The sequence below is a fragment of the Sturnus vulgaris genome, chromosome 17 (genome assembly GCF_052056855.1).
Source record: "Sturnus vulgaris isolate bStuVul1 chromosome 17, bStuVul1.hap1, whole genome shotgun sequence".
In the NCBI taxonomy this organism is placed as follows: Eukaryota; Metazoa; Chordata; class Aves; order Passeriformes; family Sturnidae; genus Sturnus; species Sturnus vulgaris.
In genome coordinates, this window is record NC_142259.1 from 9,579,898 (window position 1) to 9,596,833 (window position 16,936).

General features: G+C 49.1%; 2 protein-coding genes across 10 annotated transcripts in view; one reads left to right on the plus strand and one right to left on the minus strand.

The window, feature by feature from the left end:
* Positions 1-13,984, plus strand: part of ZHX3 (zinc fingers and homeoboxes 3) — a 46,855-nt gene extending 32,871 nt beyond the window's left edge. For 5 of the 6 annotated variants that reach the window (XM_088175056.1, XM_088175061.1, XM_088175057.1 and 2 more), the window contains 2 exons: positions 4,186-7,087; positions 8,384-13,984. In XM_088175056.1, the coding sequence (XP_088031182.1) occupies positions 4,336-7,087; positions 8,384-8,394 (2,763 nt within the window). In that variant the 5' untranslated portion in view covers positions 4,186-4,335 and the 3' untranslated portion in view covers positions 8,395-13,984. Of the gene's footprint in view, positions 1-2,301; positions 2,840-4,185; positions 7,088-8,383 lie in introns of those variants that run through there. The other variant, XM_088175059.1, reaches the window with a different exon arrangement.
* A 414-nt stretch (positions 13,985-14,398) lies between these two features.
* PLCG1 (phospholipase C gamma 1) overlaps positions 14,399-16,936 on the minus strand; it is a 41,412-nt gene continuing 38,874 nt past the window's right edge. For 2 of the 4 annotated variants that reach the window (XM_014884006.2, XM_088175054.1), the window contains exons 29-32: positions 16,774-16,935; positions 16,190-16,278; positions 15,398-15,582; positions 14,399-15,076 (exon numbers count right to left, since the gene is read on the minus strand). In XM_014884006.2, the coding sequence (XP_014739492.2) occupies positions 15,034-15,076; positions 15,398-15,582; positions 16,190-16,278; positions 16,774-16,935 (479 nt within the window). In that variant the 3' untranslated portion in view covers positions 14,399-15,033. Of the gene's footprint in view, positions 15,077-15,397; positions 15,586-16,189; positions 16,279-16,773; position 16,936 lie in introns of all 4 variants that reach the window. The other 2 variants (XM_088175055.1, XM_088175053.1) reach the window with 1 other exon arrangement.

Below are 16,936 nucleotides of genomic sequence, written 5' to 3' on the forward strand. Positions count from 1 at the left end.
TCCTTTGATTTCCTCCTCTTTTTCCCCCTTCATATGATGCTATCAGCTGGGGCCTGCAGAGCTTCAACTTAAAAACAAACCGCTTTTATTTAAAGTGCCAATATTGTGTTTGGCTCCATATGAGACAGAAACATTAACTTTGTCTCTGACCTGGGGAGCGTGTCTGCCTGCCTAGCAGGCACTGAAAGTGTTGAGAAAACTGTTATTTTACTTCTATTCTGGTGCTGATTTTTAAAAATCTAATTTTTTATTAATTTCATTTTATTTTAATGGAGCATTCCCTCTTCAGCAGAGCACACAGAGCACGCAGCCATCCTTTGTGTCCCCATGGAGCTTTGTCCCTGGTGTCAGCCTTGGCACCCAGGAGCTGGCAGGGCTGGGGGCAGGGGAGGGCAGCTGTCCCTGTATTCCCATGCCTGGGCAGTGGGACTGGAGCTGCTGTATCCTGGCTGCTGCTGCTGCCTGGTGGGTTTTCTGGTTGCTGTTTCTAGGCGGGGTTTGCAAAAGGTCACAAAAAATTAATCTTCTAACTGGGGACCTTGGCACTGCGTGCAGTGAATGTTTTGCATTAAGAACTAACTCATTAATTCAGTGAAACATTTAAAACCAAACCAGTTATATCCAGCCAAGCTGGAAAAAGCTGAAAGTTCATACTCAGCAGTGCAGATTTCGAAACCTCCCTTTGTTAATCTCTGCAGAAGTAAATTTTCTGCTATTGCAGAGCTCACTGTGACTGGTCTGGGCATTGTTTCCCTCAGTGGAGGCAAAGCTGCTCTGCAGAGGGTTGGTTTTGTACCTGGAACTGCCACCCTTACCTCCAGCCTTAGTTTCTGTGAGCATCACTGGGAAAACATTGGTTTTACTCTGCTTTAAGTCGGTTTTCCCTCAAATTTCCAGCAGCAGAGATGATTTAGGTGCACTGGACATTTGACCTGCTTACTCTGCTACCTTACTATGAAATTAGCAGGTATAAATTAAATAGGAACCATGAATTTAAGTACAATAACTTTGTCTTCCTGGCTCCAGGTAGCTCTTCCATTCAGCTTTGTCTCTTTGTTCCAGTTAATCATAAAATAATACATAGGAAATACATCATGGCTGTGCAGAAGGGTCTGAAGCATCTGCAGTGGTGATATATACACTGAGATCAGTTGTAAGGATCTTTTTCAATTGATTATTTTTTCTGCCATTAATTTACCCTATCCGTTAGAACAGCCTCACTTAAATGAGGGACAAATCAGTGAATTATCCATTCTCTTATATATTAGTGGTGTATTAAAGTATTAGGTGCATTCCAGAAGGTGAGCAGTGAATAAAACACTCTCCCAACATGTGGTTATGCAACTGTTCCATGGAAATGAAATGGACAAACAGTACACTTGATTAATTTTTTTCTCCCCAGTAAATTGCCACTGTGATTCACTTCCAGCTAAAATTTGCAATCTGTGTTCTCAGGTGGCATTAATATTGGAGCCCTGCAGGAGAGCTGTGGTGGCTGGGGCTGCTTTGATTGCATTTTTAAGGAAAGTTGTTGGAGAGAGCACAGAGTTTGATACAAACGTGCTGGTAAATGAAATGCAGAGCTTTTAGGTTCTCTGTAGGTGGGTCAGGCCATTCACATTTACCCAAAATAAAAGCGATGGAGTGCTCGGGAGAGGCACTTTGTTAATGTGGCACAATGGGGGTCTTTGTGTGTCGCTGTTGCTTTGTATCAAATTTACTCTGTTGACAGATAAAAATCATTCTTTTGATATTTGGAGACTCCATAAACACTGGGTCAGATCTGTCAGGGGCTGGAGCTGTCTCAGTAATGGAGACTCTGGAGTTTGCTGGAAAGAAAAAAGCTTGCAGAGGGCCCAGCAGCTTCTCCCTGTGTTAAAGCTGCAGGATAAAATGAAATAAGTATTCTCTTTTACCATTGCTTCCCTGACATGAAACTGCTCTCAGCCTTTAAAGCTGTATTTTGTAGCCCTCAGGCTGATCTTACTGCTTTTTCCCTAATTGACTCGACTTGGAAAGGTCATCTCAGCCTGCTAGACTGTATAATATTTAACTTAGCATCAAAAATGAGGATCTCGGGATTGGTGTCAGATGGATGCTATTCCCCTCTGAATAGCACAGCCCATTCATAGTCATCCAAATATTCCACTTGCTAATGCTAATGAATAACTTTGTGGCCTTCTACAGAGGGCAGGACTAACCATGAGAAGGTGGGATGAGAGTGGCACAAAGCAGGTATTGAGAGGTGCAATCCACACCGTCTAAATCCAACTCATGGCTTTAATACCTATTTATAGATTTTTTTTTTTTTTTAAGTTATAACTTCTAGCTCTTCATGATGCCTTAGCATAGCAAGCAGTCTTTTCTGATGCCAAGTTCAGTGATGACTAACAGTGTTTACAGGACTGTTTTGTAATCTCAGATCAGCCCACATTAACGGGAAGTTACGTTTTCCCATCAGTCTTTCAAACGGTGCCTGAGAGTTGCTGAGGCCAGAGCCAGCCATCCAGGCTCTCCCGTTTGGAAAAAATGATGTCAGCTTTCAGAACAAGCTTTTTAAAAAAATCTAATAAAGTTAGGGAGGTCATTTGAAATTGAACTTCCTCCATTTGAAATTTTTTTCTTCTTTTTTTTTTTATGAGGATCTTTCATTCCTCTGTTCTAAAAACTACCAACAAAACTAAGCACAGGAGGTATTGCATAAGCACCACCAAGCCATTTGCCTGATCTGCATTTCTCAGTGCATGAGATCAGCTCCAAATATCTGATCTGAGAAAGCTGCTGGTGCACAACTGCTGTAACTGATAGGAATTACCTCTGTGAGTCATCTCATAGGATGGTAAGTCCTTTTTTTTTAAAGTTCAAGTTTTTATGAGTGTTTTTATAAAGCTCAGTTGCTGTTACTGTAAATCTCAGGGAAATCTGGCACAGTGTCTTTGTAATATGAATCAGTGCGTCCATATGCTTCCAAGTGACCTTGCAGTCTGGAAAAATACCATTTTATCCCTCTGAAGAGAAAAAAAAAGCAGAGTTGCTGTAGAAGAGGTTGACAGAGGGATGTCACCAAGCAGATGACTCCTGGTGCCAGCTACAGCAGCTTTACTGCCCTGGGGTCATGATCTCAGGCACAGAGCATTTGCTGTGCAAGTGGGAAAGCTCCATCAGGCCAGGAATAAGGTTGTAGCTAATGCCTCAGCCAGCCCTGGCCTCCTACAGGCTGGAGCACTTCAGGGTCTGCTTTAGTTTCAGAGGAGGGGAAAAAAGAAAAGAAAAAGTTATTGTCAGTTATTTGGTTGGGTTTTGCTTATCTTTGTTTGGTTTTGGTTTTAAATGTAACAAATTTCTGGTTAGCCCAAGCCCAGCGAGATGGGCTTGCACTGACGAGAAATGACACTTTGTTAGGGAATATCCCAGTGCATGGGGTGGTGTGACTGCCAAAAGCTGCAGAGGTGGTGGGAGGGCAAGGCTGGGAGCCAGGAACATTGTGATGCTGCTTTTGAGCTTTGGTGCCTTTACCTTGTCTTGTGGCTCCAGATGAGGACTCACACATGCTGTTGGAACAGTAATGAAGTGTACACAGGAAGGGCATCTCCCAAATGCTTTGCAGGCTTGCTGAGCAAGAAGATATAAAATACTGCAGCCTCCTCGCTCACAGCAGCAGCTCTGAGTATCTGCAGAGACTCTTGGCATGGGCACAGTGCTCTCAGCTGCCAAGAAACTTCCCCATGGGATGGATGGAAAATGCTGATTTTTAAGAAATTGAAATGTTCTGTGGGGAATATGTGGATTTTTCATCCTTTTTTGTGATGGAAAGCAGGTGGCTTTCCCAGGTCAGCCTGCCTGGTGTCACCTCCTGTGTGAGGCTGAGCACACAAGGAGCCTAGGCACTGCTTTCCCTGCTGAAACACCAAGGGTGGGACTTAACGGGGCAGAATGAGGGGAAAATTCAGTGGTTTTCCTCCTTAAATGAGAATTTGATGTGGGCTGTAAAAGTGGCACGGTTGTGTGTTTGGTTTGAAACGGTTCACAGGATTAGGTGTGAAAATACAGTAAATCAAGGTCAAGTTAGATTTTTCCAATGAAAGAAGAAAAATTATTTCTTGAGTGAAGCAGTTAAATACTAGAGCAGTTGTGCTTTGTCTAATTCCAAGGGAACTAACCCCTCCTTCCTCTCCTTATCCTCAGGTCCAGTGGCAAATATGAACCTTTGTCAGCAACTCCTCGGGACATCATGAGTTTGCTGGAATCTGGACCACAAAGCACTTGCAATAGCGCTTTCTAAATTTGAGTTTGATTTAAATGAAAGAAGAATAATCCTCTGGATCAATTGTAGCGATGGCTAGCAAAAGGAAATCCACAACACCTTGCATGATACCAGTAAAAACACTGGTGCTTCAGGAGACTGAACAGGATGCTGGAGAAGATGACCGTGAAGGAACACAACCAGAGGCTCCTGCAGAAGGACCAGCATCGAGCGACGCTGGGGCCAGCAGCGCTAATAATGGAGCTTTGTCCAACGGGCACCGCGGCATCGCCGACGGTGACACTTTCATCTGCAAGCCTTGTGACTTCGGGTCTCAAGACCTTCACCAGTTCTTTGGGCACTTGGACTCTGAGCACTCAGACTTCAGCAAAGAGCCCGCATTCGCCTGTGCCGGGTGCAGCTTCCTGGCCAACAGCCACGAAGGGCTCTCGCACCACAACGCCGAGGCGCACGCCGGCGAGACCAGCTTTGTCTGGAGGCTGGTGAAGCAGGATGGTCGTACAACCGTGGAGCAAAGTCTCTGTGAGGCCACCAGCAGCCATGACCTGCCAGGAGAGGTCCCTGAGGAAGGGGCAGACGGCCAGTCTGAAATTATCATCACCAAAACCCCTATCATGAAGATAATGAAGGGTAAACCCGAGGCCAAAAAAATCCACACGCTGAAGGAGAATGTGTCCAGTCAGTTGGGCAGTGAGGCAGAGGTGAAGGATGGTGAGCATTCATTCCCAAATGGGTCCGTGCCAGTCAGCCAGGCAAGTTCAACAAAGTCATCCCACATAGTGAATGGCTCCATCATAGGAAACGTGCCTGTTCTGCAGGCGGGTGTTGCACAGCTTGTGTCGCTGCAGCAGCAGCCCCCCTTGCATCAGCAGCTCCCTACATCCAAATCCCTTCCCAAGGTGATGATCCCACTGAGCAGCATTCCCACGTACAATGCCGCCATGGACTCCAACAGCTTCCTGAAAAACTCTTTCAACAAGTTCCCCTACCCCACCAAAGCTGAGCTCTGCTACTTGACCGTAGTGACCAAGTACCCAGAAGAGCAGCTGAAGATCTGGTTCACTGCCCAGAGGCTGAAGCAGGGCATCAGCTGGTCACCAGAGGAGATCGAAGATGCCAGGAAGAAGATGTTCAACACTGTTATTCAGTCTGTGCCACAACCCACCATTACAGTGTTGAACACGCCCTTGGTTGCAAATCCTGGGACTGTTCCCCATCTTATCCAGGCAACTCTCCCAGGCCACGTGGTGGGGCAGCCAGAGGGGACAGGGGGGCTGCTGGTCACGCAGCCCATCATGGCAAATGGGTTGAAGGGCACCAGCTCCTCCTTCACCTTGGCAGTGACTTCTGTCCCCAAGCCACAGCCAGCAGGGCAGCACAGCACTGTGAGCTCCAGCAACACATCCGGGGTCAAGGTGGTCAACAGCGGCCAGTCCCTGCTCACCGCCTGCCCTGCCATCTCCTCGCAGACCTTCCTGGATCCCAATGTCTACAAAAACAAGAAATCCCACGAGCAGCTCTCAGCCCTCAAAGGCAGCTTCTGCAGAAACCAGTTCCCTGGCCAGGCTGAAGTCGAGCGGCTGACAAAGATCACGGGCTTGTCCACCAAGGAGATCCGAAAATGGTTCAGCGACAGGAGGTACCACTACAGGAACGTGAGAGGCGGCCGGGCCGTGTTCCCTGGAGACAGTGCTCTTGATTCCCTGCCCGAAATCACCTTCGACGTCCCACCCAGAGGAGCTGAGCTGAGCCCTGCAGCGGCAGCGGCCACGCCGGCCCCTCACCACCCAGCACGGCGGCAGTCCTGGCACCAGGCACCCGACTTCACCCCGACCAAGTACAAGGAGCGAGCGCCGGAGCAGCTGAAGGCCCTGGAGAGCAGTTTTGCCCAAAATCCCCTTCCTGCGGAGGAAGAGGTGAACCGCCTGCGGGGGGAAACGAAGATGACACGGAGGGAGATCGACAGCTGGTTCTCGGAGAGGAGGAAGAAGAAGGTGGCGGAGGAGAATAAGAAAGTGGAGGAGGTGGCTCAACAGGAGGAGGAGGAGGCAGAGAATGGCGGCGGGGAAGGGGAAGACTCCTCAGATGAGCAGAGGGCCACGAGTGAAAACGGCTCAGTCGACGCCTCCGGCATCAACCCCAACTCGGCGGAGCGGAAGGTGAGTCCCATCAAAATCAACCTGAAAAACCTGCGAGTGACCGAGTCCAACGGCAAAAACGAGGTACCGGGGACCGGCGCAAATGAAAAGGGGGACGGCAGCTCCAGCCGGCCGCCCACCCCTCCCAAAACCAAAATGAACTTCAAAAAAACGGCCCAGCAGCGGCATCTGCTGAAGCAAATGTTCGTGCAGACCCAGCGCCCCACGAACCAGGAGTATGACGCCATCGTGTCCCAGACGGGCCTGCCGCGGGCCGAGGTCATTCGCTGGTTCGGGGACAGCCGCTATGGCTACAAGAACGGGCAGCTGAAGTGGTATGAGAACTACCGGCGGGGGGTCTTCCCCCCGGGGCTGGTGGAGGTCGGCCCCGCCGGCCGGGAGGTGCTCGAGGACTACTACGAGAAGCACAAGGGGCTGCGGGAGGAGGACGTGCCCGGCCTCTGCGAGCGCGCCCGCCTCGGCGCCCAGCAGCTCAAGGTGTGGTTTGCGGTGAAGGCGGAGGAGGAGGGCAGGGGCTCCGGCCCCGAGGGAGCCGGCAGCCGGAAAGGGTCGAGCGAAGCCGGCGCGGAGGCGTCGGAGAGCAGCGAGGCGTGGGAGCCGGGCGGCCAGGAGGGCAGCGCCGGGAGCCCCGACGCCCCCGGGCCACCGCCCGCCACAGGGCTGGGTAAGGCCCGAGCCTCGGCGGGGGAGGGCTTGGGGTGGCACCGGGCACTGGGCCTCTCCTGCTTCGGAGGCAGGTTCAGCCGAGGGGTTACGTTTGAGGTTTAACTGAGGAAGTGGTGAGGAGATGTCTCTGTGAAAGGCATGAAGGAAAGGAGGGTGAGGAGGGTCTGGCAGGATGACACGAGTGCCACTGCCTGCCCGCCCTTTCCTGCCTTGGTCATTGGGTGCTGGCACCACTCAGAAGCAAAATCCTGGCGTTACTTCAAGCTGAAGTAAAACTTTAGGAGTGTCTGATAATTTTACCTGCCCTGTGGGAAGATGGCACGTGGATTTATTTATTTATTTGGTAAGAAAGGGGCCTGGCTGCTTGTCCTGTGCCACCGGTTCCTTCCATGTCCCTGCCTGACCTCCAGCAGCTGACACACCGCTGCCTACCTTTCTCTCTCCTGCTCCCTGCTTTCCAGATGTGAACATCCTTGTTTGGCGTGGAGAAAGGTTCAGGTGGTGAAGGTGGAGGCTGCAAAGGCAGGAGGGGACATGGAATCTCCAGAACTCACTTTTGGAAGGCGTGTGTCTGTGTGTGTGTGTAATGGAGAGGTGTTTTCCAAGCCCTTTGAGGGCTTTTCTGCAGTGCAGCTCTGGCTGTTTCCTGCCTGGTAGGGTTCCCACCAGATGGGGATGGCCAAGTGCTGGTCCTGTCCTGTGGTGTCCATGCATGCAGCTCCTTGCTGGCCAGCTGGGATCTTCTCCCGTCCCACTGCCTTGTTTTGGAGCTTTCCACACACCTCTGCCATGGCTGCAGGCCTTAAAAAATAATTATAAAAATCGAGTAAAATTCATTGCTTCTCTTCCCATCTAATTTGGAGAAGATGGAGCATCGGTTTGGATGGGTCTTGCCTTTGCTGTATATCCTGTGTGCTTTGCAGAGGAATGGTGGGTTTGGGGACTGGTGGAGGGCCAGCTTTTGTGCTGGGCAGCTGGCTGTGCCCCTGCTAGTGCCCTCTGAGCATGGCTTTCTGCCAGCCAGAGCGAGGGGTCCTGTCAACCCTCGTGGCACAGAGGCAGGAGGTGCTTAGCAAAGGTGCATCCCTCCATAGGGGTGCAAAGCCAACTCCACTCCCTCAAGGATTTTGGGTTTCCCAGCCCCTCTGAATGTTGCTAGCCCTTCTTTGCAGCTGATTCTATCAAGGCTCCTGATATTGCCAATCCTGAGGCACTCCTGCATCCCCTCCTCCCCACCCAGCACCCCACCTGGAGCAAGGCCAGGAGCATCTCTGACACCTCTGTTCTTTTTCAGAAACAGACTGAACTCAAACCACCAGCCCCAGAGGATCCGCTCTTACCCTTGAGAAGAAATCTGTGATCTTTAAGAAACCCATGGGCCGGCCTGATCCAAGCCTGAGGAGCAGGACGTGGTGATGAAGCACTGCCATCCATGAGACCTTTGAGCACAGCACACGAGACAGCACGTGCACAAACTGGGCACTCGGTGCTGAGCTGTTGGTGGCCCAGCTGAGGAGAAGGCTGGGAGCTGGCTGAGGCAGGGCTCAGCTCACACCCAGGAAATAGGATGCTCCTGTTTGCTTTCCAGTGACAGACTTTCAGATTTCATATTCATATACCGATGCCTACAGCTGCCTATACAAGCATAACAAATCTCAGACATTGTGTAAACAAGGTCATTGCTTAGATATGGACTATCATGGCATAGTACTTGTTTCTTTTCTCTTTTTTTTTTTTTTCATCTGTCCATTAAGGTGTTTGTTCTCTAAAGGTTGTCATGACTGCATATATCCTCTCTGCCTTTTCTGGTCCATAAGCCCTGGGAGTGAAGGGCTTTGTGGGCACACAAGTGTGAGTGTATTATGAAAGGGAAGGGATTTGAGAAGAAAACTGCCAGTCTTGAATTTGAGTGAGATTCTCATCCCTCCAGATGAGGTTAGAGTGAGCATTGCATACTCTCTGATAAGCAGCAGGTTCCCAGACCTGGGCAGCCCAGGAGATGGAGTTTGTTGTAATTTGTCCCTTGCTGGCTAGAACACTTTCCCCTGTTCTCTTGGAGACTGACTGTAACAGGCTGTTAAATCTCCAAGTCTCTCTTTAATCTCTGAGAACTAGCACATAATAATTTTTGCATCCTGACCTGGAATCCTTTTCATTGTTTGGAGAGAACAGTGTGTTCTTCAGAGAACAAATGCAGAGTCAGTGTGGCTGTGAGTGGTTCAAGTCATTGTTGTCTCTAAGGCAGTGGCTCTGCTGCCATTGGGAAGTTTCCTTCTTGCAGTCCTACATGGCAGATCCTCCTGCAGCACCACTGGTGATTTCAAGTGTTTGTTCCAGTTCTTTTTGGTTTTCTTTTCTTTTTTTCCCCCTTTTTTTCCCCCCAGGCCATGTGCAATAGTTCTGGCAAAAGAGCAAAATAAATTTCCCAGTTATCCTGCCTGCTGCCTGGTACCTGTACATTTTTAATGTGTGTTGTCGTGGGTGGTTGCTGTGTGATGCAACTGCTTGAACATTTTTGCTTTAAATATTATTTTCTAGTAGAAAACAAAGTCTAGAAGTCAAAAAACTCTTGAGCTGAATAGTCCAGCCAAATGTTGTGTCAGATCATTCTGTCACAAACTAATCAAATCCCAACTCCAAATTGGTTCCATGTTTTGCCTTCACTTTTGCTCTTGGAAGGCTATTCCAGAAATTGACTGCCTTTGAGTGGTTAGAAACTGTATTTAAATTTCTAGTTTGAATTAATTCATGGCTGGTTCATTCCTGGTTTGTTTTGGAGCCAACATTGTCTTTTAACTTAAATAGTTTTTGGTGTTTATCTGCTGATGTATTTATGGAGAGTAGTCATAGCTCCTTATTTTTTGCCAAGCCAACTCAGCCAAGATTTTTCAGTAGAAGGTTTTTATTTAGTGAGAGCTTTTTCATGTGGGAGACTTTATTGTTGGTGGTAAATGATATTTATTAGGAGGGTGGGTAGCAAACCCCAAAGGATCGGCTCCAGAGATTTGCAAAAAATCTGGTTTAAAAACAAAAAAGCTCTTTCAGAACCTCTTCCAAACATGGTGTCTGATTTCTACCTTTAATTGCCCTTGCTTGTGCAATTCTTTATTCGTTCCTTTTCAAGAGGCCGTGTTGCCCAGCTGCTGGAAGGGACTGTGGCTGCTCAGTGCTTTGGCAGAGGCTTCCCCTCGCCTGGTGGGATGTGCTGGGTGCTTGTGCCTGAGCCTACAAGGCTTGCCTGGCACATGTTGTGAGATTGTGGCCAAGTGTGACCATCTGCTCTGCTCTGAGGTGACCTGCACCCCACGTGGATGTGGCCACTCGCTCTGTGCATCCCATAGCCAGACTGACCATCCCACCATGTTGTGAGCAGGGGTGGCACTGACCTGGAGCAGCCTGTGTGGCACCAGGCTCCCTAGATTTGCCTTTGGAAGCACTGCTGATGGTCGTGACGCAGTTGGAGGCATGACCAGCAGCCACCCCACCTTGGCTAGTGATGGCTCAGCCGGTGGCATCCCCATGGCTCTCTTTGGGGACCAGGGACAGCTGCCGTGTGGTGACAGCCCCAGGGGTTCACCCTCATGGGTGCAATCCTGTGCACCCCAAAATATCAGAGAGGGTGAGAGAATCTGAGTGGTTCTAGAGCTGAAAGCAGATCTGGGAGTCGTGCAGCCTGAGAATATGGATGTATGTACAGTGTCACCTTCAGAGAACAAATACAGGTAGGTCAATTTACTCTGTAGTGTCTATGTACATGCAGGTTTATTTAACTACACATATATACAGTTCAAATATGCCATTGATCCTTTATTGCATTAAGATGTACATTAAAAATGTACACTTTTACTAACTACTTGCTATATAAATATGTTGGAAGTGTAGTTTGCCCGTTCAAGGTGATTTTCTGTGGGATTTTTGGTGTACACTTAAGGGCCTATGGCTGATTGGAAGAGTGATCCCCGCTCCATCTACAGGAAAGTTTAAGGACTGTGATATGAACTGGTCCCTTCAAACCATGTTTTAATGCACTAGCTGAAATATTTTGCACTTGGATTGTATTCAGCCGGTTTTCCAGAAAAATTGAAGTCTTGTGAGCTAGAGGGAGAATTTCCCGGTGTACACAGAAAAAGCAGCCTTGAGGGTTGGAAGCTGTTGAGGTTTTTGAGCTTTGTCTCCATGCATTCATACAAGCACAGCAGGAGTTTTCTTTCTTTTGGGTCAGAGGAATTTTCAAAAGTGGTTCCATGCAGACTCCCCTCGGATATGGCGACGGGGCTGGCAAACGCCTTTGCTTGGGGAGGGTAAGATTTAGAGACAAAAAAGAAAACAAAAAATGATCGAGTTCCCTTTCTAACTCCTACATTCCTCGTTATCTGCATTTTTTAGTTAACTTGAAGTCATAAAAGTATAAGCTGAAGATTTTTGAGGGTTTAGCTCTGTGGTCTTCTGTTTCTCTGCTGAGGAGGAGAAACAGGTGCCATCTCCAAACAGACTTGGGTTTTGGTGCAGGACATTGGAAAAGTGTTTGCATCTGAAACTGCAAAGAAAAATTGAGAGGTGGCTTGACAGTCCCAACAGCAGCTCTTGTGGTGTTAAGAGGAAGTGTCACCACAATTCTTCACAGTGTGTGAATATTTATCATCATCTAATCAAAGATGACTATCTTGACTTGAAAGGGGTGTAAGATCGAGGTGATGTCGCCAGCATCAGTAAGGAAGGGAAATTAAATTCTCCACCTCCATCCTCTGTGCCTGAGCTTGGGCCTGGCAGGAACAGCAGAAACCATCAATTTTAATCCCTGTGAATCTTGTTACTTATGTCTCCGAGGCTGCTTAGATTAAGGGCACAATCCAATTGCTTAATAACCCGAAACCCTGATTTGTTCTGGCCCTGGCTTGCTCATGGAAAGGGCTGCTGGTTCTCCTGATGTAAGGAACTGAGTTTCTTTATTCATTGATGTCAGCACCCCCTTCCATGAGATTTCTAGACATTGTTCCATGTTTCATTTGGGTACCTTATTTTTCAGCTCTGTAATTAGCATCCTTGAATTTTGTTTGGTTGGTTGGTTTTTGTTTGGGTTTTTTTAGCAGAACACTAAACAAACCATGATCTACAGCCTCCTATCTCCACTTGCCTGTGAGTGATGCTGCACATTAGGTCTGCAGCTTGGTGGGAGGATGGGCACAGGTGCTTGCAGGTACTTCGTGTGATTTAATGTCCCCTCCCTGAGTTGGTCAGCAGGAGAAGCCACCAGCAAAAAGCAGTAGCTGCTGGCAGAGAAACACTGGATTCCTTAACCTGGTTGGAGGATGCTCACACAGGAGCTGGAAGATACCTGCTGAGTTAATTGAACCCTGACAGTTCAAGAGAAGGAAGCTGTAGTAGGCTGGTTTTCCATTTAGGGTTTTGGGCTTTTTTTTTTTTTTTTAATTGGAAAGCAACAGATTTTGGTCACCTGCAGAAGTGTTGTATTTTTTTCCCTGCAGCCTCTCTCTTACAGATAAAACAGAGGCAACCTGATCAGAAGCTGGCTCATTTGGAATCAGAAGAAAAAGATGATTTTCAGCACTTGGGCAAAAATGATAAAGTGAATGTGATGCTGCACATTCCCATCAGGGTGACAGTATTTAAAAATGCTTGTAAAATGCTCTTCCCCCTGTTGCCCAGATCATTTTGGCTCTGTTCTTTTCAAATCAGTCAAGGTCTTGATGTGATTCAGCTTACCAGTAAACCTCTGGTGTCACTTCTCAGCTGATCCCAAAACCAGCAGGGTATGATTAGGCAACACAACACATGGAGGGGAAAGAGGCACTTGCAGGCTATCCCTGTTCTTCTTTTTATTGGGAAATTCAGTTTCTGCTGTATGTTTTACTGGCAGCGGTGTGTGCCAGGAATGTTGGATTGGCATCACAAAACTTTAAAGCAGAGCAAGGGAGCTCTGTTATGTAAGCAGTGAATTTTAATTTTTTTTTTTTTGTTATGGCCCAAGTGCTCTGTTGGCTGACGTTTGGCATATTCTGATGGCACAATTAAAACTCCTTTTTCCCTGTACTGATGGAAGATGGTGTTAGGATTCTTGCTTACTGGTGCTAGTGAAGGTTGGGCTAGGAATCCATGGCATAGAAAATTTTCTAGCTAAAATTGCACTTTCTGCCCCATCTGGCTCGTGGTGGTGTTATGGGTACGTGGCTGTGATTCCCCTTGCACATACTAACATTGCACTAAAAGAGAGACTTTGGGAACAGTGTGTTGATCACTTTGTTTCTCAGCAGACCACAAAGTCAGCCTAATGGGGTCTCTTTTTTTTTTTTTTTTTTTTTTTAATTATTGTTATTTAGAAATCATGCTGGTGCTGAATGACCTGGAATTTTTGCTTGGATTTATCCAAAGGAAAATGTAATTGTAGCTGCAACGGGACCTTTCATAAGGGTGGCCGGTGCAGTGAGGGAGCAGGGTGAGAGCTCTGCTGGGTAAAGCTGTCTTTGTACCGGGGAGCTGTGGGGGGTTCCAGGGGGGTTGTTACTTTTTTTTTTTTTTTTTCCAAGACCACAATTTTAAATGGTCACCTTGGCAATCGTGTGAAACAGGAAATAGTTTTTACTTTTGGTAAAGGTTTTAAAGAGGAAACAAAAAAAGAAGCTGCCTGTGATTGTGGGCTGTAGCTATTATTAGGGCTAGGGTAGCTTGTATGTGCTATGGACTTTACCTGCTCTTATTCTGAGGGCAAGAACTCCCTGTAGCAACAATGCCACTTCTGAGAAGTGAACGGCAAGTTTCCCTTCCTTTTGTATATGTGGATGTGAGGGTGGGCGAGGGGAAGAGCTTGCTTGTACAGTTTGTTGAAATGAAACCAGACATTTTTGGTTGTTCCTAAATAAAGAGCGTAAAAGACAAATGTGAGTTGACTGATGCTTGCACGGGGGTTTGGGAGGGCCCGGGAATGGCTGTGCCTGCCTTCCAGCTGCTGGGCAGGGAGTGCTCCATCACAACCTCCTCGTTTATTTTACAAGAACTCCTTTTCCATCGGGTAAGGCCATGAGTGAGTGCCCCAGCAGCATCCTGAACCCAGACACCTCCACCCTAGGGGTGCTTCTTCATCCCAGAGTTCTGGCCCCAGGCTGCCTCAGAACAGCACAGGCAGCTGGAACACAACTTTGCTTTATCCTTTTGAGTGAACAGCATAAAACCTGAGGCTGTTCCTGGTTATTTTCCTCCCCTAAAGCCAGGAGGAAAGAGGGAGCAATGCAACCTCCCCTCAGCTCTGCCCTGGTCTGCAGGGCACAGATCACCAGACACTTGAGCCAGCACACACATAATACTGACACTTTTATTGTCGTTTAAAGCTAGAGCGGCCCTGTAAATGTAGAGTTTCACTACTGGACCCTTCGGCAGTGGCTATACAGGTCAGATGTGTCACCAGGACAGACAGAGGTGCTGCTGTGGTCACTGCAGTCACGCCTGGCCCAGAGCTCTGGGCACGGACACAGCACAGGATGGCTGCAAACAGGCTCCAGCAGCTGCACACCATCTCTGGAGTGCAGGCAGAGCAGTGATGCAGAGGCTGGATGGGGATTTTTAAATCTCTTCTTGTGCTCACAGTTCGGTCTCACCTCTGGCAGCCTGTCCGCACCGACGCGCTTCTTAAGGGCTTCATGGTGAAGGTTGGTGGGTGCTTGGGGTTGGTTAGGGGTGGGGTTTATTTCCAGTATTTTTTTTTATTTTTTTTTTTTTTTTTAGTTCTCCACTTGAACACACTTCAGCAGAGAAACTGGAAAAGCTGCCTGAAAGTAGGCCATAGCAGTGCCGTTTCCATAGAAACCAGTTCACAGCGTGCTGTGAGATTCACAAGCACTGGAGGTGCTTTGCCCGCCGCCAGGGGCTACAGCCCCGATGGGCTACAGCCCCGGATGGGCTACAGCCCCGATGGGCTACAGCCCCGATGGGCTACAGCCGGTTGTCCCCGTTGACCCGGGTCCTCCGCAGTACCCTGCAAGGGGACACAGAGAGAGAACATGGCTCAGCCTCACCGTGGGATGACCAAGGACAAAGCTCTGGTGGTCTCAAGGAGGAAAGTGGGGGCTCAGCCACATCCCCCAAGAGTGGGGATGCTGCCACCAGCTGTGATGTCCCACCCTACTGCCACAGCAGCGACCCCCACAAGCACTGGCACAACTTGCAGCTCAAATTTAGGATTTCCACACAGTAAACAAGGATGCAGCTCCACTTTGGGTTAGGGGAGGCTGTATTCATCTCCCCCCAGCCAGACTAAATGCAGGGGGGGCCCTTGTTGAATGAGCAGTGGCCTCACCTTCGCTCCCGGCTCTCAAAGTGGTCAGCGAGCTGCTCTGGGGACACACGGAAATCCTCGAAAGGCTGCTGGTACCGCAGCTCAAAGGATCCCTCTCTGCCTCTGCTTGCCAGCAGCTGGCTGGAGCCATCCCCTGCTCGTTCCCGTAGGGATGAAGCATTGAAGAGGTTTATCTCGCCATTTTCCTGCTTGGATGAGGAAAAAAATGCTGTAGTCACAGGCTTGTGATTTCAAAGTGTACATCCTGTAGTAAAGGCAGTCGTGGTGCAGGGCCCTGCCTGCCCTGCCGAGTGTCCAGGTCTCATGGGGGGCTTGGGGTTTGCAATGTGCAGCTGCTCTAACAGCCATCGTTGGCTCCCACCAGCACTATTTTTAATGAAGAAATAAAAGAACCATCTGTCTCAGAAGGAGCCTGCCCTCCGTTTATGCCAACAGGGACAGCCCCAGGTCAGTCAGCTCCATGATCCTGAGCTGCAATGTCCCTGGAGCACAGACAGGCACTGTGACAAATCTGCCTCCTCCAGCTTTTGCTGAAGGGATTTCCAGGCAAGTGAAACAGTGCAGGCAGGACCCTGCCTGCAACACCCTGACTGCTGCAGGAGGCAGAACCAGTCCTTGCTTCCCTGCTGGGCATCACTATGGAGCAGCACTGGGAATTTACCCATCCACAGGCACTCAGACCAGGCACCACTGAGCCTCACTGCCCCAGCTGCAGCAAGAGAGTGGGCAGGACCAGGCTCTGCTCCTCAGCCCTGCAGCACTGTCACCTTCTTGTGTGTGAGAGAGTCTCACCTTGCAAGGGAAAATATCTATCTTGACAAGCAGAGAAGCCAGCTCCAGGTTCTCACTGTAGTTGTTCTTCAGGGGAACAGCTCGGAGACCTACGGCAGAGACAGCCCTGGTGTCACTCACTGCACAGGAGGTGAGGTGTCAGTGCCCTGGCACACAACTCAAAGGGGTCCTTGTCCCACAAGACCCTTTTTCTCTTCTGCCAAGAGAAGCTGCCCCTGGCAGTGTCCAAGGTCAGGTTGGATGGGGCTTGGAACAACCTGGGATAGTGGAAAGTGTCCCTGCCCATGCTAGTGGGGCTGAAACAAGATGGCCTTTAGTATCCCTTCTAATCCAAATCAGTCTATGATTCTGTGACTCTCCAAACCCCCAAATTTCCCTCAAAGAGGCAGGTGGCCCCAAGGGCTGTTAGCAAATGGCTCTGCCTTCCTTTAACTGGTTGGGGACGTGACCTGTCACAGGGACAGGAGGGCCAGCCTGGGGCCCAACACCACCCTGCCATGAAACTCAGCATCTCCCTGGCTAACAGTGTGAACTGGTGAGGACCACCATGACTCCCCTCCTCCCTGCTGTCCCAAGTGCTTCACCTGTCTTCAAGCCTTTCACCAGGAAGGTGGCCTGAGCCAGGAAGTTCTCATCGCTGAACATGTCCTCCTCATACACCACGAAGCGGAGGAAGGCAAAGTCAGGGTTGCTGACCTGAAAGTGGAACTGCTTCGGGGTCCAGAGAGGGTTCAGGCCGTTGTCAGC